General features: G+C 35.4%; 7 protein-coding genes across 16 annotated transcripts; 4 read left to right on the top strand and 3 right to left on the bottom strand.

Annotated features, from left to right (window-relative positions):
• Window positions 1-27: 27 nt before the first annotated feature.
• On the bottom strand, window positions 28-5,199 carry LOC126369647 (protein Mo25). Of its 3 annotated transcripts, none has more exons than XM_050014201.1 (7): window positions 5,088-5,199; window positions 4,654-4,840; window positions 4,454-4,570; window positions 3,127-3,269; window positions 2,137-2,305; window positions 1,212-1,481; window positions 28-1,042 (listed from the first exon to the last, which is right to left on the bottom strand). In XM_050014201.1, exons 2-7 carry the CDS (start codon window positions 4,780-4,782, stop codon window positions 863-865), a joined length of 1,008 nt encoding a protein of 335 aa, XP_049870158.1. In that variant the 5' UTR covers window positions 4,783-4,840; window positions 5,088-5,199; the 3' UTR covers window positions 28-862. The 3 variants fall into 3 exon arrangements, with proteins under 3 accessions (XP_049870158.1, XP_049870150.1, XP_049870167.1); XM_050014193.1 differs by having other exon boundaries at window positions 4,991-5,142; XM_050014210.1 differs by having other exon boundaries at window positions 4,981-5,108.
• Window positions 5,200-5,341: 142 nt separating this feature from the next.
• Window positions 5,342-8,518, top strand: LOC126369423 (lysine--tRNA ligase). Of its 2 annotated transcripts, none has more exons than XM_050013846.1 (8): window positions 5,342-5,471; window positions 5,676-6,051; window positions 6,173-6,424; window positions 6,513-6,905; window positions 7,097-7,279; window positions 7,622-7,782; window positions 7,958-8,198; window positions 8,312-8,518. In XM_050013846.1, exons 1-8 carry the CDS (start codon window positions 5,437-5,439, stop codon window positions 8,408-8,410), a joined length of 1,740 nt encoding a protein of 579 aa, XP_049869803.1. In that variant the 5' UTR covers window positions 5,342-5,436; the 3' UTR covers window positions 8,411-8,518. The 2 variants fall into 2 exon arrangements, with proteins under 2 accessions (XP_049869803.1, XP_049869794.1); XM_050013837.1 differs by having other exon boundaries at window positions 5,465-5,603.
• A 36-nt stretch (window positions 8,519-8,554) lies between these two features.
• LOC126369779 (deubiquitinase OTUD6B) lies at window positions 8,555-9,707 on the bottom strand. Its single transcript, XM_050014346.1, has one exon. The coding sequence runs from the start codon at window positions 9,522-9,524 to the stop codon at window positions 8,661-8,663; it is 864 nt and encodes a 287-aa protein (XP_049870303.1). The 5' UTR covers window positions 9,525-9,707; the 3' UTR covers window positions 8,555-8,660.
• A 795-nt stretch (window positions 9,708-10,502) lies between these two features.
• LOC126369861 (platelet-activating factor acetylhydrolase IB subunit beta homolog) lies at window positions 10,503-12,893 on the top strand. The gene is made up of 4 exons (XM_050014445.1): window positions 10,503-10,713; window positions 10,853-11,059; window positions 11,145-11,267; window positions 11,414-12,893. The coding sequence occupies exons 1-4, from the start codon at window positions 10,648-10,650 to the stop codon at window positions 11,693-11,695; spliced, it is 678 nt and encodes a 225-aa protein (XP_049870402.1). The 5' UTR covers window positions 10,503-10,647; the 3' UTR covers window positions 11,696-12,893.
• Window positions 12,824-25,393, bottom strand: LOC126369693 (NADH dehydrogenase (ubiquinone) complex I, assembly factor 6). 7 transcript variants are annotated; one of them, XM_050014269.1, is made up of 7 exons: window positions 25,214-25,393; window positions 24,431-24,484; window positions 14,563-14,630; window positions 13,872-14,113; window positions 13,556-13,788; window positions 13,314-13,476; window positions 12,824-13,233 (listed from the first exon to the last, which is right to left on the bottom strand). In XM_050014269.1, exons 4-7 carry the CDS (start codon window positions 14,070-14,072, stop codon window positions 13,054-13,056), a joined length of 777 nt encoding a protein of 258 aa, XP_049870226.1. In that variant the 5' UTR covers window positions 14,073-14,113; window positions 14,563-14,630; window positions 24,431-24,484; window positions 25,214-25,393; the 3' UTR covers window positions 12,824-13,053. The 7 variants fall into 7 exon arrangements, 6 of the variants coding, with proteins under 6 accessions (XP_049870226.1, XP_049870234.1, XP_049870251.1 ...); XM_050014277.1 differs by having other exon boundaries at window positions 13,872-14,109; XM_050014294.1 differs by lacking the exons at window positions 24,431-24,484; window positions 25,214-25,393 and adding an exon at window positions 17,182-17,290.
• LOC126369534 (tyrosine aminotransferase) lies at window positions 17,359-20,559 on the top strand. The gene is made up of 5 exons (XM_050014022.1): window positions 17,359-17,608; window positions 18,284-18,612; window positions 19,014-19,487; window positions 19,669-19,851; window positions 20,304-20,559. Exons 1-5 carry the CDS (start codon window positions 17,464-17,466, stop codon window positions 20,490-20,492), a joined length of 1,320 nt encoding a protein of 439 aa, XP_049869979.1. The 5' UTR covers window positions 17,359-17,463; the 3' UTR covers window positions 20,493-20,559.
• LOC126369874 (ER membrane protein complex subunit 4) lies at window positions 22,439-23,499 on the top strand. The gene is made up of 2 exons (XM_050014472.1): window positions 22,439-22,624; window positions 22,958-23,499. The coding sequence occupies exons 1-2, from the start codon at window positions 22,569-22,571 to the stop codon at window positions 23,418-23,420; spliced, it is 519 nt and encodes a 172-aa protein (XP_049870429.1). The 5' UTR covers window positions 22,439-22,568; the 3' UTR covers window positions 23,421-23,499.
• Window positions 25,394-26,136: the final 743 nt, after the last annotated feature.

The following is a 26,136-nucleotide window of genomic DNA, read 5'->3' as shown; positions in this document are numbered from 1 at the left end:
TTGGGTTCAAAATAAAACAAAAGAACGTGATATAAATATCTTATTTTATTCAGTTTCGATAGAATGTAATTGCATTAATGACGCTGACAAAATAAAATAGTTATACTTTAAACTGTGAAACGAAAATTTGGACAATATTGGACAAATATTGTACTTACATATAAATATATATAGTAATTTATGCAATCTAATCAGAATTTGTAACAAGCTTAGAAACATCGATATTTAAATCCGGAAATAATTATGTATAAAGTGAACTTACAGGTGAATAAAACTTAGGAATAAATACCTATAATTTACGCAACCAATACTGACGTTGTATGTATAAAATATACTTCCTTCATATTCAACAATTTATACTTCTGATATTGATCTAGAGTAATAAAGTAAAACGCCAAATATTAAATAAAAAACGCATATATACATTCATTTTATAGATTCATGGATCGGGGAGGTACCTGCTCATTTTTCGAAATATCTAAACACCGTAAACTTATAGGAATCGTATGCGAATGTGAAAACATATTTCGATTGTGACTGGAAATGTCACTACACGTCATAAAAACTAAAAATGGTTTTAACAACTTACAAAACATATAAGTCAAACCATAATAAGTAACACTAATTCCTACAAATCTTTATTAAAAATGTTAATTTGCTCGTAGCACAAATACCTATATACTTTCTTCCCTGACTGATCACAGACCAAAATGTAAAATCCATTTAGAATTCCAATGTATTAGTGAACATCTTAGCAGCGCCGCCCAACACCCTCTGGTGACTTAGAAGCATTTAAATATAATAGCATCTATAACTAACTTGTTGTCGACGAGGAAGTGGCGATAATGAAATGCAATAAACGTTAGTGTTCCAAGGGCTTGAGCTCTTTGATTTGCTTTATAAGGTAAGCCTTCTCGTCGTTGAACTGTTCGTCCTCGGAGCGATCCGTGTGGAACTTGGTGAGGAAGTCTACCAGCTTGTCTTGATTCCTGAGCAGGATGTCCAGGATTGGTTTTGGTTTATTTGGATTGGCTACGAATACCTGCAACAGAAACATGTGTCAATGAAAGGGCACATTCTCAGCTAAGTGGTCATCACCTAAAAAGAGAGTAACTGTCTGAATCACTTAATATCTAAGGTATATCTAATGTCTATCTATATTATTAAAAATTAACAACTTTTAAAATTAATTATATTCATTACCAACCTACCTTGAAAACATGGAAAGCCTCGAACTGTATGTTACGTGATTTCTCTTTAAGCATGTTCATCATGAGTTTTAGGTTGTCGGGGTTGGTGATGTAGCGTGTCATGATGGAGAAGTTGTGTCGGTCCAGCAACAACTCTCCGAGCAGCTTAAGGCTTTGCCGTCGAGTCACGTAGTTCTCAGAGTTCAACAGCCGCTGGTAATGACTGAACACTTTGTCGTAGTTTGCTTCTAGAAATTCGGCGCACAGCATTTTGTGTCTTGTTAGCAATTCCTGGAAGCAAAAGTGATGGTTGTATTTGAAATATATTTCAGTAAAAAATCTATTAAACTCCTATCAAATGTAAGTTCGTTTTCAAGTACCTACTTATAATTATAAACCACTATGTTATTTACACAAAGCACACATTTAGGATATTTTATGTGTTTCTTAATTCTACAAACCCTTGATTTCTTGGAAACATTCAGAATAAACGAGTCTCAAGGGTTTCGTAAAAATGGTACATTATGAATTACGCGCAAAAGGTCTTTCGTTCTTGACTCATCAATATACCTTATTATTGCTTTCCTAACATAACATCATAACTTTCCAATATACCTACGAGCAGCTATGAGTAATGGTCATTGATATACAAATAGCTTAATAGGTTTAATAAAACCTAACTAATAAGAATAGGCTGCCTGTACTTTGCTTGCCTACTACCAGGTATTTCAACTGCGTGATTCGTCGGCGTGATGGCCTTTATTGTTAAGCATCCATATGGAATGTGCTGGTAGTGAATTATCCTCAAAATACTACACTAATATATGTATATATTGTATATATCTAAAATTGTATACTAATTCTCAAGTTTTGTGCGGTCTTTACACTAGCGCCTTTTAGAAACTTACACTCTGGGTAGATGGATCATTAATTATTGTCTGCTTACCTTAAAGGTAGAGAAGGCATCTGAGGCGATATCAAAAGTGGAAACTTCTACATAACGGAAGAAATTGTAAAAATCGTCTGAGTACAGCATTATCTTGGCCAAAGCCTCGTATCTGGCGCACTCCCGCAGCATGGTACCGCAGTTTGACGCTATCTCCTGATGTTCATACCTACAACAATACAATATAAAAATTATGTTAAGTTTTTACTGTAATCATAATAAAAATAGAACAAGGAAGAGAAAGTAGTAAATACTAAAGACATCAATTAATCATTATTTTTATATTTCGACAAAAGAGTTACCTGATTTTCATGCTACAGTGCATAATCCTTACAATCTAATGTGCTGTAAAGTTATAACCTGAAAATGCGGCGAAATGGTTCCAGTAAAGGATGGTACGGCAGTGTTTACTTTGGGCTCGACTTGCCGGGGGCACTGCCGTGCCCCCCGATACTTCCATATTTCTTCTAAATTATAGTTGTTGGTTTGGGGGGGGGGGGGGGGGGGGGTCCTTTAAAGTAGCAGTGCTAATCTACTGATTGATTAATTTCTATCTAACACAGTAGTGTCGACCTAATATCGATAGATACGTCACTATGCTAATGAACGTACTTTGAAGGATCTAATTCTTACCGCGCATTGAGACGATTGTAAAATGTTATCTTAATTAAATATAATAATTTTACTAAACTGGTTGTACTATTTAATAGTAGCCAGTTTCCTTTCTACTATAAAATACTATTTAATTTAAAGGTTATTAACATAACATAAATACTTTATTGCACACACAGGAAATTAAAAAAGAAATAGAAGAGTGTAATAAGTGGCCTTATTGCTAAGTAGCAATCTCTTGTAAACCAATGTTTGGTTATAGCATATATTAAATATTACATGATATAGCGGGATTATAAAAAAAAAATTGTAAAAAACATAAACCAGCATGATCAACTCTGCACTAGTTCAGAATGCCGCAGATAGTAACTGACATACCCAGACATTAAGGTGAAGAGTATCTCAGGCTTGGTGCATATGTACTCGACGGTGGGCGACCGAGTGCCGATCTGACGCCGCAGAACGTTGTTGAACACCTGAGCCACATCCTTCTTGCCCTCAAAGTCAATGCGGTTTAAATTCTAAAAATAAAATGTTTTATATTATTTTTTCTTACGTAGGAAATTCTACAATAGAAGTTAACTTAGTTTTTGTATCCTGACTGCATGAGGACTTGGAGGAGATGTCGTCGTCGTGGGACAGTCTCTCTCTGGTCCTCATTGGTATGCGAAGGTTAACATAGAATCACGCCTGTATCTCTGAAGGGGTAAGCAGAGGTGTCTAGTACACCCACTCCTCGCCAGCTATGTTTAAGTCCCAAGTAATAGGGGGCCTATTGCCATTAACTGGGTCCAAATCCAGGAAACCACGTCATATCATTCGCGAGATACGAAATCTACAACAAAATTGGTTACAACTGACATGACATGTACTGCAGCCTACCCCATTAGAGCTTACAGGTGTAAGCTTATGTTTTATACTGGCCGGAATAATGGTTATATGAGCAACAAATTATTAAATTACATAATATATTAAAAAGATAAAAAAATATAAGTAATTAATTTAAAGCAGGCTTGTGTGCACCATTGTACTCAACAGAACTAGGAACTTTATATATAAAGTAATTGAGAGAAGCAAATAAGACACACATATTTAATGTTTTACATAATATTAATTATTAGAAATCACACTATTGCACCGAGACATTAAATTTTATAAAATTATAAAAATAAGATAACAGTTATTTCTGTCTAGTTACTTTATTTAACAGCATAAGGAATTGTTTCTAGCATAAAGGGTTTTCCTAAAGGACATAATAATTATATTGTATGATTTAGTATTTTACCTGTTGTAAAAGTGACTAATAAGAATGGGAAAGCCACATAAAGATTCCAATATAGTTAATCATTCAACATTTTTGGTCACTGATGAGTGAAAGGTTAACCACCTTTGGCTTTAGGATGCTACAAACCAATAACATAATAAGCATTTATCCCTCTAAAGATAGGCACAGCTATATGTCATCAGACAAAGCCTTGTGGCCAGTTTTGATAGTGGTTTCTTAAAATGATTATAGCAATCTGTACTATACTAATCTATATACACAGGAATATACAAGAACATTCCTACAACAAACTAAATTATGACAACTGAAAAAATATAATCACTAATATTTTTTGTATCCTGCATAGTGTTTTAAGTATTTTGTAATACTTGACAACATTGGGGCAATATCATTTTCAGTAACTATACAATGAACACAAACCTGAATGAGCAACAGCAGTAGGTTTGTGTTGTACATCTCCTGCGCCAGCTGGGCCACAATGATGTCGGTCTGGGGCTCTGCATCAGACGTGCCGTACAACATGTTCTTTATCAACACCTAAACGACACACGCCCCATGTTAACAACTGTTTACAACAACTAGTATACATCCAACAACAGTAAAATTGTAAATGTACTCACCAAATTCTTGCTCACATCCTCCTGAGCTTTCTCAGCTTTCTTATCACCCCTTTCTAACGCTGTAACTGCATCTTTTAGTGATCTCACAAGCTCCGCAGGGCTCTTCTGAGACTTACCAAAAAGAGGCATAGTATTTTTGGGATATTATAGACAGTGCCTAAGTAATCCTGTCTACATAAGATTGTACCTGAAATTAACGCAACAAAAACATAAAATAAAATCCACAACGCTGATGCGAGAGATCACAGAACTATGCATGTACTACTTGCACTTGATATTCACGAGAATGCAAGAGAAATAAAATGAGATTTGACAAATATATAAAACCTTTGCCAACCTGGCGAAGAACCACAGAAGGTAACGGAACTTTGAGTATTACTATATTATCGCATAAAACAATGAAAAATATACAAATGATACGAAATATAACTCACTTTCAGATTAAAAATTACAATTTTCCCTAGCGAGACAGACCACAGGTAAAACGAACAGCTGTGATGTCAATAGAAATGTTGCCAGTGCAGACAAATTTAAAGTTACGTTCGGATACATTTACCAAATTATTTGTTAATGAATAAAAATAATTTCCTTTTTGGCTTTGTATTACATGTATTACATCCCATCCACATCACAAACTTCCCCTTAAAATATTGTCTCTGGTCATTCATTCACCCATTCGTTCATTAACGTGTCATTGTCATATAGTAAAGTTGAGGACTTGAGGTTATATTGTTTAAACTTCCACGTTATTAGCTAAAATATCTAAAACTTGTATTACTCGTCATGGCAGACGCGGCCGGTGAAAAGTTGTCGAAGAAGTGAGTATCTGTGATAATAAACACACATAAAATGATGATCGCCTACAGAACTTTTAGTGCCTTGGCTGGTGCAGTCAGCAAACCATATTGTATCAACAGATTAACAAATTTCTCAACTGCAATAAGTAAACGGTTCGTTGTGTTTCTTAATTCATTCATAATGTGCTGTATCTGCTTCAATTTAACGTTTTATGTTGGTTTTAGTGAGTTAAAACGGCGACTAAAAGCCGAACAGAAACTCAAGGAGAAAGCTGAAAAAGCCGCAGCACAACCAGCTAGTACGGCGGAGAAGAAGACTGCTAAGGTAGCAGAGGAGGAAATCAGTCCGAATGAGTATTATAAATTACGAACTGCCGCAGTAGCAGCTCTCAAAAATGGGCCCAAGGAAGACCATCCTTACCCTCACAAATTCAAAGTTACGATCTCGCTGGAAGAATTCATCGAAAAGTACAATAATTTAAATAGTGGAGATACTCTGGAAAATGTGACATTATCTGTGGCTGGTAGGGTGCACTCTATCAGAGAATCTGGAGCTAAGCTCATATTTTATGATCTGAGAGCTGAAGGTGTCAAAATTCAGGTATGTGCTAACATACATTAGTAATCCGTGTCGGTGGCCCGAAATAATAAATGTCTCTTTCTTTCTTTAATCATCACTATCCCAACCATATGTTAGTTACTTATTAATTTTTCAATTACAGGTGATGGCAAATGCCAAAATGTATAAATCAGAAGAGCAGTTTGCCACTGATACTGATAAGTTAAGGAGAGGAGACATTATAGGCTGTGTGGGTCACCCTGGCAAGACCAAGAAGGGAGAGCTCTCCATCATACCAAAGACCATTAAGCTGCTTTCTCCATGCCTCCACATGCTCCCTCATCTTCACTTTGGACTTAAGGATAAAGAGACTAGGTTTAGGAAGAGATATTTAGATCTCATTTTGAATGATAAGGTAATAAATCATATTATTTGATATAACTCCTCTGTTTTACACAAATAATTAAACTTTAATATTTTTACTTCCTTTTCTAAATTTACAGGTAAGGCAAACCTTCTACATAAGAGCAAGAATCATAGCATATGTAAGACGTTTCTTGGACAACCTGGGTTTCTTGGAAGTTGAGACACCAATGATGAACATGATAGCAGGAGGAGCGACAGCTAAGCCTTTTATAACACATCACAATGAGTTGAACATGGACTTGTATATGCGGATAGCACCGGAGCTCTACCACAAAATGCTGGTTGTTGGTGGTCTAGACAGAGTCTATGAAATTGGCAGACAATTCAGGAATGAAGGAATTGATCTGACTCATAACCCTGAATTCACTACATGTGAGTTCTATATGGCCTATGCGGATTACCATGATGTCATGACCATCACTGAAACAATGGTATCTGGAATGGTGAAAAGTATTCATGGTACTTACAAGGTAAATAATTTATACTCCTTAAACTGTATTCTAAATTAGACGGAACAAAAATAAAAGTTCAATTTTCAATCAAAAAAAAAATCAAATTAATTTTCTCTCAGTTTAGTAAATTGCATGCACATCACTTGAACTTGGTAATGAATTCTATGCAGTGATACATTCTAGTTTTATTTTGTTCCCACAATTTTCAGATTAAGTACCACCCAGATGGGCCTGAAGGTGAAGAGGTTGAAATTGACTTCACTCCTCCATTTGCAAGAATGCCTATGATTGCTTCCTTGGAGAAAGCACTGAACATCAAACTACCTCCTAGTGACAAGCTGGACACACCTGAAGCCAATGCTCTTCTCAGCAAACTATGTGAAAAATATGAGGTAAAGTACATTTATTTATAAAATTACATTATAGTATATACAAATTCCTGTAGATATTCTTGGGTAGATAGGTACATTCAGGAGACAACATATTTTCTGTATTATGTCTGTTGGTACTTGATCAATTAATGCACACACCACATGCATGCCATAGCAGGCAGTTTTCTTTTTGTTTTCATTAATTAAAATACTATAATACACTTCTGATAAGCGAAAATAATAGGTACTTAAAGATAGCATTGAAGATAATTATTCTTATTAAAACAATACATTGCAAGTGCAAAGGTCATTGCAAACTTGATAAATGCATTATGAAATTGATGCAACTGTTGCGCCTTGCAGGTTGAATGTCCACCCCCACGAACAACAGCCAGGCTTCTTGATAAGTTGGTGGGAGAGTTCCTTGAAGAGAAATGTATTAACCCAACATTTATCACTGATCACCCACAACTGATGAGCCCCCTAGCTAAGTATCACAGAGATACCCCTGGGCTGACAGAGAGGTATACATTTATAATAATTTCATGTATTATTTATATCATCTGTAATAATAATAATCTTTATTATTGCACAAACTTACAACAACACAATGACAATATATAGTTAGACATTAAAACAAGTGCAACTAGTCACTTGTGTTTTTGGTGCCATAATAAGCAATTTTGTAACTTTTTCTAGGTTTGAACTCTTTGTTATGAAGAAAGAAGTCTGTAATGCTTACACAGAGTTGAATGACCCTGCTACTCAGAGGGAGAGATTTGAGGAGCAAGCTAAGAACAGAGCAGCTGGTGATGATGAGACCCCACCAACTGATGAAGCATTCTGCACTGCTCTTGAGTATGGTCTACCACCAACTGGTGGGTGGGGTATGGGCATTGATCGCCTCACCATGTTCCTCACAGACTCTAACAATATTAAGGTAAAAAAACATCTTGTTTAAACTATTTGCAACCATTCTACTTGCTATATTTTTTCTGTTATTGGCTTCATTGAATGATAATAGTACTTTAATTAATTTTCTTTTCTCTCTAGGAGGTGCTGCTGTTCCCAGCAATGAAACCTGATGATCCCAACAAGCATAATACTGAAGAGGAAAGTGCAGGAAATCCCCCTGTACAAAATGGTGCATAACCAGTACATCAACTAACATTGTGTGAATCCCCCTGTTCTAGATGACTTCTATTGTATTCTACTAACTCATTTGTTTGATGAATAAATTATTTACATTTCCTGAAAAAATGTGTTGTTATTGGATTAAATTAAATAGACAAAAAAGACGTTTAAATTGCTTATATTTTAAATAAACTTTACACAGAGTAAATGCAGACCAATATGTACTTACAATGCAGGTATTATAAGAGTAATTAGTTGTTTTATTATCTTAGTTCTCTTCACCATCCACTTTAGCACAAGTTGAATTATAATGTTCTCCTAAGCTATACATGTGTCTATGGTAAGTTATTATCAATGGAGGACCGTCAAACTCCATCCCCTGCTCAATACTATCTGGTCCAGTTGCTTGAATCACACTAATGGGGCATTTCAAAGAATTGGACAAGGCTCTAATTTCTAACTGCCCACCCCAGACCTTGGTGCCAGTTATTTTATCACAATACTCTTCAAACTGCCCATCATCAAGCATTTCACTTGTATCAGGATGAGACATGAAAGGTATAAAATCGTCCTTGTGGCTTCTTATATACATAGCCACATTTTTCCTAAGTTCATCTACGGTATGTGTTTGATGTCTATTAATATCTAATTGATGTGCTACAGCTTTATATAGGCAATCACCATCAGATGGTATGGGGAATAATTTTAAGTTCTTTTTCTTTAACTTCTCAGTAATTGCTTGTACTTCAACATTTCTCGGCCCATTAACATTTTCTTTTTCTTGTATTTTAATCTGCTCCTCCCTGTCTTTCTCTTGCTGTTGTTTCTTGTCTCGACGTTTTTGAGCTTTAGAAATTTTTAATTTTGGGACTTCGTTATCAAGTTTTTCAATTTCGTCGTCTAAATTATCTGGAGCAGACCCTTTTGGTGTGGCTTCGAGATCTTGGAGTTCTTGTTTGTGACGTATCTCTTGTTCAGTCTCTAACCGCGCGATCTCAGCAGTGAGCTCCTTCTTTTTAGTCTTATCATTTTTAGCAGTCTTCTTTAGCGCTTGGATTTGTGCCTGCAACTCTTTCTTCTCTTTTCTATGTCTACTCTCAAGAGAGGTTATTTCATCACAAGTGTCTACCATTATAATATTTGTTTGTATGATAGATATGTATATAATAAAATATATTTTCCTAATTTTAAAGTCCAAATTGTTTATAAGTGATTAAGACTTCTTACATTTCGAAAAACTTGTTTATTGAAAATTTTGATAAGATTTTTTCCTGAAATTTATTGGACTTCGTTCGACTTTTGAGTTGACTTGACATTGACAAGTTGACAGATTTTTGTCTGCGTGCTGCTGCGTGCCTACTAAATTGCTACTAAAAAAGACCTTCGAGCAGTGTTGCCGATCTGTGGGGAATTCCCCAAACTGCGGGGAAAGCAAAGCTGATTGGGGAATGTGTGGGGAGAGCTTCAATTCGGGGAAAATGCGGGGATTTTAAGTATGAACACAAATACGCGATATTTAACATCAAATTTCTGCTAGTCTTGATTGATTTCCCTGATAGCCCTTTATTCCGTAAGTTGACGTCAAAATAATGGTCAAGTTGCCGTCCAACTACTGGCGTATTTTGACGTCAAGTTTACCAGCAGAATCTGGAGAGTAAAATTTGACGGAAACTTGCGGTGAATTTAACGTTAAGTATTATCTATTATCGCCGCCTAGTGGCAGAAATAAAAATCACATGGAATATGTCGCGACCTACCGGCAGAATTTAGCTTTCAAGTAGCTCTACCTAGCGGGAAAAAATACATTTTTTAATTTCTGTAAAAAAATAAAAAATGATGGTATTTGCTCTTCAACGTAACGAAAACTATAATTAGAAAATATAGATATTAAAAAGAACTTTACAGTGAATGTGACACTAGTGCATTCTCACAGAGACCGAACTTTACCTACATTTTTGGTTGTTTTATTTCTGTGGGGAATTATCATTTTTCTTTCCCCAAACGTGGGGAATTTCGACAATGCGTTTGGGGATTTTAGCAAATTACTGTCGGCAACACTGCCTTCGAGTCATTCACTCTTCAGTTCATTCTTGACAGGACTTTGCTGACAAGTATATGGAAACCGCCATTTTTAATCTGTAATTTATTCCAATCGGGCGAACAATTTATCAAGGAATTATCAGGCACTTTTTGCCGAATTTATTGTTGATGCTTAGAATTGATAAAACGTTACGAATTTACTATTGTACGTAACTATGAATCCTTGTTCTGTGCCTGCTCCTCAAATAGACTGTGAAGGTGATGGCAGATGGAACAGCATTGTAAGTTTTCAATGTTAACAATTTCCTTCTCGACCGTACTGAATCTACGTGGTTCTTTAATCTGCATATTATTGTTACAATGTCTATCTCAGTGAACCATTTTACAAAACCATTAGCAATATATTTTTTTGTGTTTCAGCATAACAGATTTTTGTCTGATGCCAAAGGCAAAGATGCTGATGTTATATTCATAGGAGACTCGATATTACAAGCACTAGAACACACTGAAGTATGGAATCAGTGGTTTTCTCCACTCCATTGCCTTAACTTTAGCATTCACAAAGACCAAACACAAAATGTTTTGTGGCGTATTAAAAATGGAGAACTGGATCATGTAGATGCAAAAGTAAGTACAAATTGAATGATCATGATATTGTAAATCTTATGGTGCGTATTAATAAATACTAACTTACTGTAACTGGTTTTTGCAGGTGATAGTGGTGCATGTTGGCACCAACAATGTTGAACATACTGCCGAGCAAGTCTGTGAAGGTATCCTAGAAATAGTTAGAACTATCAGGGAAAAACACCCAAGTGCTTACATAGTATTACCTGTAAGTATTGAATATTTCATTTATGTTACTTTGTTTGTTTGACAAATCAAAGTATTTCGAGACCTGATGATGATGTTTGCAACATAATTTTTTTAATTTCTAATGTACCCACCCAGTTTAATTAATTTAATTTCTTAATTTTTCAGAGTCTACTCCCACGTGGACAGCATCCTAACGCTTTAAGAGAAAAGAATTCAAAAATCAATCAACTTTTGAAGGAAAAGGTCTCTAACATGAATAAAGTGGAATTGGTTTCTATAGACAAGGGTTTCATACAAAATGATGGAACTATTAGCCATCATGACATGCATGACTACCTCACACCTACCAATGCAGCTTGCCGTAAGGCCTTTGAACCTATTTATGATCTCTTACAGCAAATTTTGGCTGAAGGAGAACCAGAAAAAGACTTAACACCTTCTGAATGAATCAATTTACAAGTAATGGTAGCTTTTTATGCAGCAAACTCATTGTGATGAATTATTAGTACTTACATTAGCTTTTTTATCTTAGACTTAAGTATCTAATATTTTAAATTAAATTTATTTATCTTTTTAACTTTTACATTCCAAATTAAGGTGAACATTATTTTTTAATTGGCTGTGTTTTTATCAAGGTAATGAAATGTTAAATGATTCCTATAATGTTAAGATGCAGTAAGAAAATTAATGCAGTGTTAAGACATATTCCATAAACAATTTCTGAGCTAAGCATTGGGAGAATGTTATTGTTACTTATTGGAGAACATGATAATTGAGCCAATAGAATTGGTTTATACAACACATAGCCAATATGGTTGGTTCATTTATCACAAAGCATGAAATATTTGTGTAGCCATGCCATGCTATGGGGCTATTCACTGTAACAAGCTGTCCTTTACATTGAAGTGACAATAATGATTATTCTTTGAATACCTACACTCTGGAATTACAGTTGACACAATATTTATTATATTTATAACTTCGCTCATTTTTCACAGGGTTCTGTACTTATTTCTATCACTTTCTAAAGCAATGGCTGTTAATATCTAATTCAAAAATGTCATTATTTAAATATTTGCACATCACATTATTATTACAGAATTGACTGGAACCAAAGATTTTGGAATGTTCTTTACCAAAGTTATGATTATATATTCAAAATTGCATAATTTGGGTCACTTAGCAAAGAAGTTTTAAAGTCCTTATAATATGATCAATTTTAGAGAAACTGTCAGCTTCTTTGTTAGGTAATAGCTTAACTGTATGCAATATCTATTTTTGATACCAATCTCAATTGTTGAATTCAAAATGTAGTTTGAACTGGACATGTTAATAAGGTAATGAACACATTGAGATTTCAACATACTAATAAAGTAATAGGTATAAATTATCTTAATTTTTATGCGTATTAGAAAAGCTAGAAGCCTAGAATGCAATAAGTACACTGTAAAATTTCAGTTTATGTATTATTTACATTAAATGTAATTTGTTAGTAGGAATGATATTGCTTATAGCTTATCAATAGGTGTTGATTAAGGTACATTTAGGTACTCAGGTTGCCAAATGAAATGTTGCTTGAATCTCAAATAGTTAAGAGTATTTATTTGCATGAATAAGCTTGAGAGTAAACAGTGCAATTTCCTAAGTGGATGTTTTTATTTCAAGTCCAAGCCATGTTTCCTGTTCACATTACAATAGGCAAGACAAGTCCATTTTACTTTTCTTTGATTGTTTGTTTTCATATTTACAGTAAATAATCTCAACTAAATAGCTATAGGAAAGGCCATAAGCCTTAATAAAATAAATTAATATTTATTTAAAACTCTCTTAAAATATAAACTGAATGGTAAAAGAGCGTTGGTTTGTTGTAATTGCTTGTCAAACACATTGAAGTCATTCTTCTGTAGTTTTTTCAAATAGGAGTCTACAGCTATTGCAGGTAAAAATATTTGGTTGGCCAATTTTGGTACAGATATATTCCTAGCCTGAAAAAGAGTAGAATTTATGACAACCATTCTGTAGTCAAAAGTAGGTAAGTGATAAAACAATTGATAACAAAAGTTACCTTTTCTAAATGGCTGTTAGCTCTGCTAGCTACTTCAAAAGCAACATTCTTCATATCATCAGTGTTAACACCTCTCAGAACCATTTCTTGACTAACTTTGTTTTTCATTAGAATATCCATTGGCAGAAAAACTGTTTTGTGGTGATTGGCAACATGAACAGATCTAAAATATTACAACATACTTTTAATATAAAATTCATAACAATGTAAATGTGTAAGATTCAGATATTAGGCGTAATTACCTAAGAATATTAGCAAGGCCTTGTGCTTTGCCTAAATGTGATGCTGCATGATCTGCATGTACATTAGCAATATTAGCAACACTTAATAATAAATAGTATATTGAAGACACACTGTCATCTGCATATTTCTCTATATCTTCTAAGTTACGAAAGAGTTTTGTTTGAAGCAAATCTCTCCTAGATGTAATGAGCTTTTCTAAGTGTCTTTTGGATAGACTGTAGGCAGAGGAAACCTGAAAACAAAACAAAATGGAATATTCGGACTAAATATTTCCAGAACAAACATTTAAGACAGATTTTTACACATTTTTACTACCTTGAATAACTCTTGAGCTATAGGGTTTGCAGGTATATTCTGAAAAACTTGCTCTTTTACGAAAATTTTCTTCAAAATGTCTTGCCAGAACTGGAGGCGAAATGCTGCAGTCTGTGGGTCGGAGGTTTGATCTTGTATTCGTGAGATTTCCACATTGAACGCTCGCACCACAAGTGCCGGAGATCGAATCGCTTTGGTCATTAAAAGCGTTGCCAAAAAATTCTCATAGTCGTGCTGTCTATCTGTAAAATGAAGACGAAGTACCAGAAGATGTAAGACAAAACTTCGCTACAAGAGATTGTATAAAATAATATTTGGAAACATTCAAAATAATGTATATTTTTGCTGCCAATTTACCTTACTATATTAGCGCAATAGTCCAATGCATTCTCATTAGCAGTTGCTTTTGTAGCTAAAGGTCTTAAGAACGTTACAGTTCTAAACGTTTTCTTTGTAAAAAGCATTATTTATATAATAATATTTATTTCGTTTTGAAAGTCAGTGCCTAAAAACGTGAATAAGGTTAGGATTAGTGTTGCCATTATTCTATTGTTGACAGTCAATTGACAGTTGACTGACATAATTTTATAAAACAACAGCAACACTAATCGGTTCATAGCAAAGGTTCATAGGGGTTGATTTTTCGTATCATGGAATTATTCTATTCGTTTAATATTTTATGCATATCTACCTATTCACCCCTACGTAGTCGTGGTTGAATACCGTTGTACCTTACACCATGATGTTGCGTATTTGTTCCTAAAACATAAAATAAAAAGTTTGCAATTAGATAATTGCGAGGCTTGGTTTCATGGACAGGCGGATTGACGATTTAAACATTTTACACTCGTTGTGAATGATGCGATGGTCGGAAATATGCATGGAATTACGATTGTCTCACTAGGTACTGAATAAGAGCCCCTTTCATCTATCAGAGGAAGTACACTACACACTGCACTGGCTACAAAGCAGTATAGAAAATGTCGTCAGAGATAAAAAAAGGCTTTTTTTTAACGTAATTTATTTTAGATTTGTCGCAAATAGCATTATTCGCTATTTGGCCGGATGAATGGGAAGCGCTGAGGGCTTTCACTCAGTACAAAATTTAAAACAGGTGAGCAGGCCAGATGGTGCCTAGTTGGGCGCGAACCTCGGCTCGGCATCGTCTGAGAGGCTTATATGTAGGTATTTGAAATAATTAATGGACCCTAGTGGGTCGATAGCGAGAAGTGCTGAATCAGGGAAATTGTCGACCATGCCGGCGTGGTCGGTATCGGGGTCCTGAAGTGTTTGTTGTCGCGTGCAGTTTAGCCGCCCCTATGGCTAGAAAGCAGTTCAACTAAAAAGCGGCCAAGTGCGAGTCGAACTCGCCCATGAAGGGTTCCGTAACAACAAGTAACATAATATAAAAGTAAATTACGGTTTACGATTTATGATGTATTAAAAAAAAAACTACTTACTAGATCTGGTTCAAACCAATTTTCGTTGGTAGTTTGCATGCTAATCTACATCATATATTTTTTTTAGTTTTATCCTCCTCTTATTTTAGAAGTTACAGGGGGGGGGGGGGGACATTTTACCACTTTGGAAGTGTCTCTCGCGCAAACTATTCAGTTTAGAAAAAAATTATATTAGAAACCTCAATACCATTTTGGAAGACCTATCCATAGATACCACACACGTATGGGTTTGATGAAATTATTTTTTTGAAGTTTCAGTTCTATGTATGGGGACCCCCAAAATTTATTACTTTTTTTTCTATAATTGCGTAAAAATCTTAATGCTGTTCACAGAATACACATAGTTTCAACAGTATAGCTATTATAGTTTCGGAGAAAAGTGGCTGTAACATACGGACGGACGGACGGACAGACATGACAATGACAATCTATAAGGGTTCCGTTTTTTGCCATTAGGCTACGGAACCCTAAAAATCAATACCTATTGCAATTGACATTTGCGCATATGAGCACGTAGTATCTCTTACTAGTCTGTGATATGATATGAGCAATGTGCTAAATGTATGTATTTATAATTATATTTTATTGAATTTATTGGACTAAGTATCGCATAGTTTAAGGAATCGTGCAAATTCATCAAAAAAAAATAACGAACGCGTTGATGTCTTTTGTATAAAGGAAGCCCTTATCCATATATTAGTAGGCAACATGGAGCCGTTAGAGGTTCGAGCACCAATATATTTTTTTTATTGGATTAAATAATTATGATTATCCAATTTAGGGAATAGTGCAAATTTTATCAAAATCGGTTTATGCAAAAACCAAATATGAATTTTACGCTTTGACTAATAGAGGTCATTTAACATTTTAATTAAGTAGGTACCTATCATCAGGGTTGAAAAAAATTGGAAAACGGTCTAGGTTTGTCGGACAAAACATTATTCACCCCCTCCGGTTGACTGAGGGGAAGCCTGTGCCCAGCAGTGGGACGTAATAGGCTGTTCATGTTTTATTATTTATTTATTTATTATGTCCTTTTTAGCCAGATTTTGAAGACCGTTTATTTTTTTCATGACTTTAAATTTTTAGAAATTATTATAGGTTCTTACTTAAGTATTGTTCAGGCATAACATTATCCTAATTAGTATATCGACTTACTACGCAGAATTCCTTGTAATTAATCGATTCAAAACATGTTTTGTATTTGTGAAGTAATATGCAGTGGCGCAGTATCCATAGGTCCTTTAAATACCTATCTATTACACAGGTAGGCATAACATTATAGGAAACTGTTTGTTTTGTGTTCCCCTAATCAAGTTCAAAGTACAGGTAATATAACTTGTATTGACTGCATTACGAGAAAAACAAGAGTGTAGAACAAATAGGTACCTAAACACGTGCGTAGGTAGCTACCTATATACCTACTTAATTTGTACCACAGAAGAGAGCTTTTGTCTTTTTTAGATAAAATAATTTATACAAAAAGCCGAATTATTATTTCTACATAGGCAAAACGTTCCTGTTAATGTTAGAATAATAATACTATTATGGTCTATTCGATCAGTCTACCCTGTCGTTTGATTGAAGAGGTTGCGCTCGCGCCCAGTCGGTGATAGGACGTAGGCGAGTAGGCTGTTCAATGATTTATCACTGCTATATTGCAAGGTGATAAGAGACGATGGTCAGGCAGGGGTTATGCATGCTGACCATGAATGATAGGTTAGTACCTATATGGTCGATATGACTTGCAATAAACTCAAATACCAGTTTCCCACAGGTAATTTAATTTGAAAAAAAAAAGAAAAACTATCTGAAACCTTCCATCCATAATTAGGTAAGTAAGTACCTACATATAAACAGGTGCGTCTTGACTTAGGCTCAATTTAAATTAAATATTGAATAAGTTAAGAGATTGTTTTATGGTAGGCAAGTAAAGTAGATGGAATTTATAAACAAGCTCTACTGTCGTCATCTCATCTGCATTTTGAAACCAGTTCCGCGACTTCAAGCCTCTGGTAGCCAGGCCCACTACAGTTCCTATACAAAAGTGAGGCGTATCGAAAGGCGAGCACTATTCTTAATTCAAGTTTTAATACCGACGGAGCTTAGAATTTTCCGTAAGTGTGGTGCCGATGTCACGACCGTCTCGAGACCGCCAAGAGTGGGAAGTCCGCGCCTCGGCGTTGGCTCGCAACACCCACAATCTGATCAGGAATATAGTCGAGAACCTTCGCGTAGAGCCCAACCCTGAAAAGCCGTTTCTCGCACTTTCAGTCGGTGAGTCTATTTACGTCAAAAACGAGTCGATTGAATCAAATTATATATGTATCGACGGAAAAGTTTTAAATAGTAAGGTTAGTGTTAGTAGCAAGTGTTGTGATGTGGAATTATTCATAGATCGAGGTTAATCTAGAAGTTTTTGGAAAGTTAAGACAACATCCAATGAATTTATTCAAGAATCAGGCAGGTACCTACCTACCTATTGAAAAGCTTACATGCAAAAAATATGATGAAATTGTCGCATGTCATGTCAAATGTAATATGAGAAGAATAAAAAATCAAAATAAACTTTCAAAAGAATGTTATAAAGACTTTTTGTACCACCCTGGGGCTAAAAAAATATGTGTAAGTTTAGTGCTACGCGTTTAAAATGGCCGAAAGAAAAATACAGCACACATTAATCTTCAATAAGTTCGCAAATTTGAATAACCAGAATTGGACATAAATATCTAGTGACCGAACATTTGTATTATTTATTAAGTCAAGGTTAACGGGAATTCGCAATCTTGCGAAATTCGCCAAATTAAAAACGATAACATGATTTAAGAATTCTGAGCATAATGAGATATAGAACGTATATGTACCTATAGATAGTCTGTATGATCACCTCATGTTTACGAGTTCCTTAAAAGAGCTGTACAGGTTTTTTTCATAACAAGACAATATTTGCAGGGGATCCGACGACATTTGGGAATTTGAATCCTCCAGAGCAAGTTTTGGACGCAGTTCGTGAGAGTATCGAGTGGACGAAGAGTAGGGGCTATGGCCCTGCTCTGGGCCACATGGAGGCGAGGCAGGCCGTGGCGGAGTATAGTGCGCATCAGGGCGACGTAACACCAGAAGATGTGATCCTTTGCAGCGGCTGCTCGCACGCCATCGAGATGGTCATCGCCGTGCTAGCAGACTCTGGACAGAACGTGCTAGTACCCCGCCCTGGATTCATGATATACAAAACCCTAGCCGAAGGTTTAGGAATAGAAATAAAATATTATAACTTGTTGGTAAGTTTCTAGCCTCTAAGAATCTTTGTCGTGCCGTAATTATCTAAGTATAAGGCAATATCGCCATGTGAAACTCGTTTTCGTAGTGAAGCGTATAGGTATTCTGAAAAATAATTGACATACGCATGCCACAACTATACGAATGTAATGCTAAATTATTGATGTCATCAGTAGAATTTTCGATAGTTCATACGAATAAAAGAAAACAAGAAATAGGTAAAGCTTGAATGTTGAGAGGACACGTTTCTAGAAGCAGAACAAGTTTCCAGTTCGCAGTGAGCAACATTTGCATATTGCTTATTTACGCACTATTTCTTTAGAACAACGTACTGCGTATCGTATCCTTAATCGATACAATTGCTTGTTTTAATTTATCGATACGATATTGTTTACCTTTACAGCCGGACCAACAATGGAAAGTGGATCTAGATGATCTGGAGAGTCAAATAGATGACGACACAGCTTTAATAGTCGTAATTAATCCATCGAACCCTTGTGGCTCTGTGTACAGTGAAGAACATTTGCTTGAGATATTGGACATAGCGGCAAGGAACCGAGTGCCAATTCTAGCTGATGAAATTTACGAATTCTTCGTATTTTCCGGACACAAGTTTACAGCAATATCATCCTTGTCGAAAGACGTTCCAGTGCTCACATGCAGTGGGTTGACGAAGAGGTTTTTAGTTCCTGGATGGCGTATGGGCTGGGTGATAGTACACGATCGGAACAACATTCTGGGACAAGAGATCAGGAAGGGACTGGTTAATTTTGCTGGGAGGATTTTAGGTCCTAACACATTAATACAAAGGGCGTTGCCGGCTATACTTAGAAATACCCCGCAAAGTTTTTATGATGAAGTCGTTCTGTTTATTGAGGTGGGTTTTATGTTATTTTATCTAAATACTTTCATTAAATTATATTCGTATTTAATGCCAATAGGCTCGCCCCCTATTACGTGGGACGGAAAGACAGAACTTAAACATAGCTGGCGAGGAGTAGGTAGCTATCCCTTCGCTGATATTGGGTGATGTTATATTATGCTATTGATATTTGCAGAACCAAGCTAAGTTGGCGTATGAGGAATTGCGGCGGGCACCGGGGCTGCGCCCGATCATGCCACAGGGAGCGATGTACATGATGATTGAGATCAAAATGTCGCTATTCCCGCAATTTAAGACTGAACTACAATTTGTAGAGCGGATGGTGTCTGAACAATCCGTGTTTTGCTTGCCAGGACAGGTTAGTGTACTTAACTAATAACTATAATATTACCTATACAGAGTTACTAGTCCAAATAACCCACCATCCGCATTGGAGCAGCGTGATGTATCAAAATAGGTACTCCATATCCCCTACGGTCATTTGAAGGGAGACCTGAGCCCAGCAGTGGGACGTAAGTAGGCTATTTACCTATGTTATACTGTACTTTTAAGAAGTTTTACTTTTTTTTGACTTTCTCTTCAAGTATATCAGGTTTCGGTAACTGAGACCTTCTGTAACATTATTGTTAACGTTCCATAAACGTACAAGACCTACCTATTAACAATAGTGTATAAAGGATTAACAATAGAGTATAAAGGAGGCGTGGAGAATGGTAGGGTAATCCACTGCAGGAGTTTACCACAATTCGTAAGTAGGTACTTAGCAAAGCAACGTCTTTATAGGTACTTATGGAAATTATTACGTTTCAGTGTTTCGATTATCCCAACTTCATGCGCATCGTGCTGACGGCACCCGAAGACATCCTGAGAGAGGCTTGCAGCAGAATAGTGGTATTTTGCACGGAGAACATAGTTTCTGACAAAATAAAAGAAATAGACAATGTCGTGTCCGTGTCCGCTGAAAATGAACTGTGTGAAGGACTGTCACGCACTGCATAATCTCTAGTTTAAGAATATTTTTGTTAATTTTATAGTTGTAATGTAATAAATATTTTTTGGTCATTGACCTTCTTTTGTCCCTCTTACTGACCCCGATGCCAACCCCGCGCGCGTGTTCAATGATTTCCCTCACTCAGCGCTTGTCGCTATTGGCCCACCACGGTCGATTAATTCTTCTAGTTTATTACCTTCACACGACACCCTGAGTCGAGGTTCGAGGCCAACTGGGCACCCTCAAGCCTGATGTCTTTAATTTTGTACCGGGTGAGAGCCCTCCAGGCTCCGCATTTGTCCGCCAAACTAGTAAATACCATAGGTACGCGGCAAATCCACAATAAGTGACGTAGAAAAAAGTCCCTGTTACTTCCATCGCCGGAGGGCTAATCGCAGCATTTTTTACTTAAGGTAAGTAGGATTGTTTCTATCTCATGCTACAGTATTCCGTATCTTATTAAGTACTTAAGTTTTTATTTTTGCCTCTTCACATGGAAAATTCCCTTCCATGTTTAAATAAAACTCACTTATAAACGTGTTTAAAACTTAATTTTATTCATACCTACTGTATGTAAACAAATATTGAAATATTTTTCAGCGCGCCACATCGAGTCTAATGTTTGTGAAGCGAGCAGCAAATACTTATTACGTTACATTAATCTTTGAATACAACTGTTCCTTCTGATAATCGGGGCGAAGTAGCTGCCAGAGGGGATAAAAAGGCCACATGAAATCAATGCATCTAAAAAGCAATATTGCTTTTTGACATTTTGTGGTTGTTATTTCGCACTTACTTTTAAATGTCAAATTGCAATATTGCTTTTTAGATGAATTGCTTCAATCTGGCCTGTTTAGACCAACTGTTCTACCGCCGTTAAAGACTCGATCGGACGCACCATTTAAATGCTATCAATACAATTTGTTTTCATGGTACGTAGGTATAAGGACCAAATCATAATTTTAATCTTGCAGATATCAACGGTGCAGTTGTGTCCAATGTACCATAAATTACCTAAGTAGGTATATACTTAAAGACAGTTTACAAAACTCTTGTGTCGGTTAATGCGTCACAATTTAATTAACATTTCAACTCTTTTATTTCTTGCCTCTCAAATTATCCTTGAGTTCTTATAGTCATAAGTATTTTGTTATTTCAGTTACTCCTTAGCGGAGGGGAAGACTTTCTACGTGGTTCATTGTACCATGATGGGTACAACAACAGGAAAGCAATGTAGAGTACAGCCTAGTGAAAGTGAGAAAATTTATTATTCTGACAGCTGTCATTATCAGCTACATAAAAGCGTGCGCTTTTCGAATCAGTGGAACTGAGCGACGCTGATGACGATGCTGAAAGGTTAACTAAGCAAAGGCAGTACATGTAGTTACTGGTTCATCACCTAAGCTAGTATTGGCACCTGACACTACTCGGCTCCGCCTTGTGGCACATCGCTTCTGCACTTTGGTACACACCTTCCTATACCGCTAAACTGTTCTCTCTTCGCTCATTGCGCTCATTGAGGCGGTGGTTGGTCACACTCGAGCTAAAATATTTACGCACTTTTTAAGTTATTATTATTATCAAGTAATAAATAATATGACAAGCAATATGCTTAACTAGGCACTAATATTTCTTACAACACAATTAGGTACCGTTCACTCCTAACAAATTACAATACTTATACGTATAATAATTACGAATTTTACCATATGAAATAACGTGAAGGCTGATAATAAAGTGAAATACTCATTGGCAATGAATGAGGTAAACTGTCACTATCGTGGCGATTAAATACATCTGCCCACCCAGTTAGGGATTACGGGTGCGAAGGTGTTTTAATTGTACGATTGTAGTAAAACTTAAGAATTATAACAAAGCTCAGAAATCATTTAGACGTGGGTATTCTGTCTCTTTCTCACAATACGTTGTGTACCATCTGTCTGTCAATATTTTTATCTGTCAAAGTCGTAAAATCTGTCGATTGGTGTTCCTTGCATTGGAGTGTTCTGCATTAATTAGCTAATTGTAGAATTTTCTGTGTGATTTGATATAATTATTGTTTATATTAGCGAAAAATATCCATTATGTCTCAATTAAAATCAAACAAAAAGTTCAAATGGGCGTTGGACTTCAATCAAAAGTAAGTAATCCTTGTGACCATGTTTTAGTGGAAATTGATGATACTGAGACTATTTTGTAATAGTTGTAGAATACTGAAATTATGACGTCTTTCTACAAAGGTAATAAAAGACGTGGGAAATGTCTTGTAGGGTGCGGTGTTAATAGTGAAGATATTCTGTCTGATAAAATTGTGTATACATCACTCCTCATCAGCTATGTTTAAGTCCCATGTAATAGGGTGAGCCTATAGCGATTAACCGGGCATAATTCCTAAAAATCATGCGATGTATATTGTGGTTTAGTGGTGGTGGACAGTTCTTCAATAAGTTAACTGTTTTATTATTTATTACAGGAATCGGGCTTTAGCAACAGAGTTACCATCGCCACCAGGTTACAGTCAATCAGCTGCTTCAAGTTACACAGAATCATCAAAGGATACAGACTCAAACTTGCTTTTAATCAAGAAATTGTGGGATGTTGCACTCGGACCCCTGAAACAGGTGCCAATGAACCTGTTCATAATGTACATGGCTGGTAACTCCATATCAATATTCCCTATCATGATGGTTGGTATGCTGATTGTTCGGCCAGTAAAAGCTCTGTTCTCCACACAAAGCACTTTCAAGATGGTTGAAGGCACCCAAGCAGCTGGTCAGAAGTTTGTCTACTTCATTGGAAATGTGGTGAACATATTGCTAGCCCTATATAAATGTCAAAGCATGGGATTGCTTCCTACTCACTCCAGTGACTGGCTAGCGTTTGAAGAACCTCTGACGAGAGTTGAACACATTGGAGGTGGACTATCTTTACTGTGAATTAAATAAAAGTAATATCAATTTGTTGCTAATTTTATTTATAGCATTGTATAGAGCTAATAAATTGTATTTACACAAGTATATGTCATTTCATAGACAAAGCAGCATCTCCTATAATCCTGTTGTTTCTATTTTCCATCTGTTTTAGATTTTATAAATTCTTGTACTTTTTCCATCAGCACCTTAGGGTTTTCCACTTTGTCTAACTGGAAAGGTAAGACTATGGTTATTACTATAGTAAATACTTGCAGAAGTACATTACTAAAAAATAATTGACTATAATTATTTTGTGACAAAATACAAAAACAAAATTGTATGAAAAAAGAATATAAAAAATACATAACTCGAAAATATGGTTCCTGGTTCAAAATAAATATGAAAAAAAAAAACAACTAACCCTTTCTTTTTCAATACTTCATCACATTGGTTTGTGGTTTTCGTACAAATATAAGCAGCCGCATCCTGGTTTGTGAACATTTTATTTTAGAATTCAGTAATTATTTTTAATTTGTCACTAAATGAAAATGTGACACAAAAGAGGCCATACAAGTTACAAAAAAATACAAATTAATAAAAACTTTGGTAGGTTTAATTTGAACCAGGACCATTTTACATTTCCAATTAAGCCAATTGTAAATGAGGTTTTATTAGTAAAGAGTGGATGACCATAAAAATGGTAGCATGGCCTCCTTTGAAAAATCATTTGCGATTTGTGGAAAAAAATACAACAGAAAGACTAATTAATATAAATAAGTTAAAGATAGCATCTAGTATTTCAACAGAAATTAAAATGTACACTGGCCACAAATTTCAAATAAGTGTGATTTGAAACAAATTATTGAAACCATCTAGAAATTAAGATACTCTAAAGTCAAACTATGTTGTCTAATGTCCATATCTTATCACAGTTAGCTTTACGTACCACATTTTCAAATTCTTTACCATTGCCATTTTCTATTTTACCCCAATCAAAATTATGAACTTTTTGGACTAAGTAAAACTTACTGTACCTGGTAATTTTGTGCTACATATACACCAGTATACACTCCAGCACCAAATATTATCTGCAATTAAACATACACCTGAGATCAGAGTAAATAGAGAAAGATACCAACCAGGGACTCTATAGTGGTATACCTATTGAGTTTAGACAGCTTGTATAACCATTTCCCAAAATTCCACTGTATTGTGTGTATCATAAAAGATAGGTTCATGTGTATTAACTTACAGCAGTTTTGAATAATCTAAAGAAACAGCCCATTTTTGAGCCTCTTCTATGGGGTTGTCTGGGATTGTAAGGAGGACACCTTCTTGGGCATACTGTAATTCTAGTTGGTTGGCAACAAGACCTATTGCAAGTCATGATACATTTTTGTTTTAGTTTTCATATTTATAATTTGGGTTACAAAATTAATTTATTATAACAACATTGTTGACTTTCTAATTTTGAAATGATGTTTTGTCAGTTTGCTATTGAACATACATAGATTAGAAAGTATTACTTTTTAATGTTTTTATTGGAGAAAGGTTTTAATGTACATATATTTTTTTGGTATTACCTATCGGTTCATTATCAGTTGTCTCTATGGGATATAAAATCAGAACTTGCAATAGTACCTAATTCAAATTCAAAAATTCAAAAAATTCAAAAGTTTACTTGTAACAAAGAAAATATACAGTCACGTTCTATAAATAATACCTATTGGGAACCGAATATAGTTTTTTTTTTATAATAACGAATTGTCAGGTTGGAGTTGGCGCAAAAAATATGTTTACAAAATTAATATACTTACCACTCCTTTGAACATGGTGGAAATAATTGTCATATATCTTATCCGCCTTTATTAAGAAGTTGAAATATTACTCTCACTTACGAAAATACGTAATTTTGTTCAATACACTGCTCATTTGATAATCCTTACGAGACAGCGAGAGGCAACAATTGACATGACAGCTGAGCTGATTTTTTTTTGTTTTGGTTTTCCCCGAAGGGTAAGGCAAAGGGAACTATGCCTATACAGCCATGTCTTACGTATTTTTTTCTTGATGATTAATGAAATGATGAAGGGTGATGATGATGAAACCGAAGCCCCCACCATCGGAGCAAACTGCTACTCCGAATCCCAAACGAATTAACTCAAAAGTCCGCATAAACTTTTGAGTTATGAAGCGGCTACTTGGCACGAAGCGAAAATAGGTAGATACACTTTGTTTATTGAATACTCCTATATAATAACACTCGCGAATATCTTCCGACGAACTTAATGCGATCATTAACCACAAAACACCACTTCGTATTAATTATTTAGATTATTCAATGAAGAAAGCAACTGTCCCGTTCCCGTTTCCCGCCAAAAAGCCCTTTATTAGTCTATTGTATTTGTTTTGTTTTTTTTAATTTTGGCAAGGAAATAAAAAAAATTGAGGTTGTAAAAAGCTCAGAACAATAAGTTATTGTTCTGAGGTAAAAAGACAAAACTAGAGTGAGAGAGAACAAAACTAGGGAAAAATTAGAGTAAAATATACTAACCCTCTCTTCTCTCTTTACCTTTTTTGTCTTGTTATTTGAATAAATAAAATATAATTATTAGGTATTAAAAAAACTGAGGGTTCTGTCTGAATCAGGTGTTAGATCATAGATCTTAAAACCCAGGAGAAAGGAGAAGAGGGGTTCAAACTCTTATGTTTATAACAAACAAAAGTAGGTACGTTACAT

The sequence above is a fragment of the Pectinophora gossypiella genome, chromosome 1 (assembly GCF_024362695.1).
Source record: "Pectinophora gossypiella chromosome 1, ilPecGoss1.1, whole genome shotgun sequence".
In the NCBI taxonomy this organism is placed as follows: domain Eukaryota; kingdom Metazoa; phylum Arthropoda; class Insecta; order Lepidoptera; family Gelechiidae; genus Pectinophora; species Pectinophora gossypiella.
This window is presented reverse-complemented; position numbering and strand designations above follow the sequence as displayed.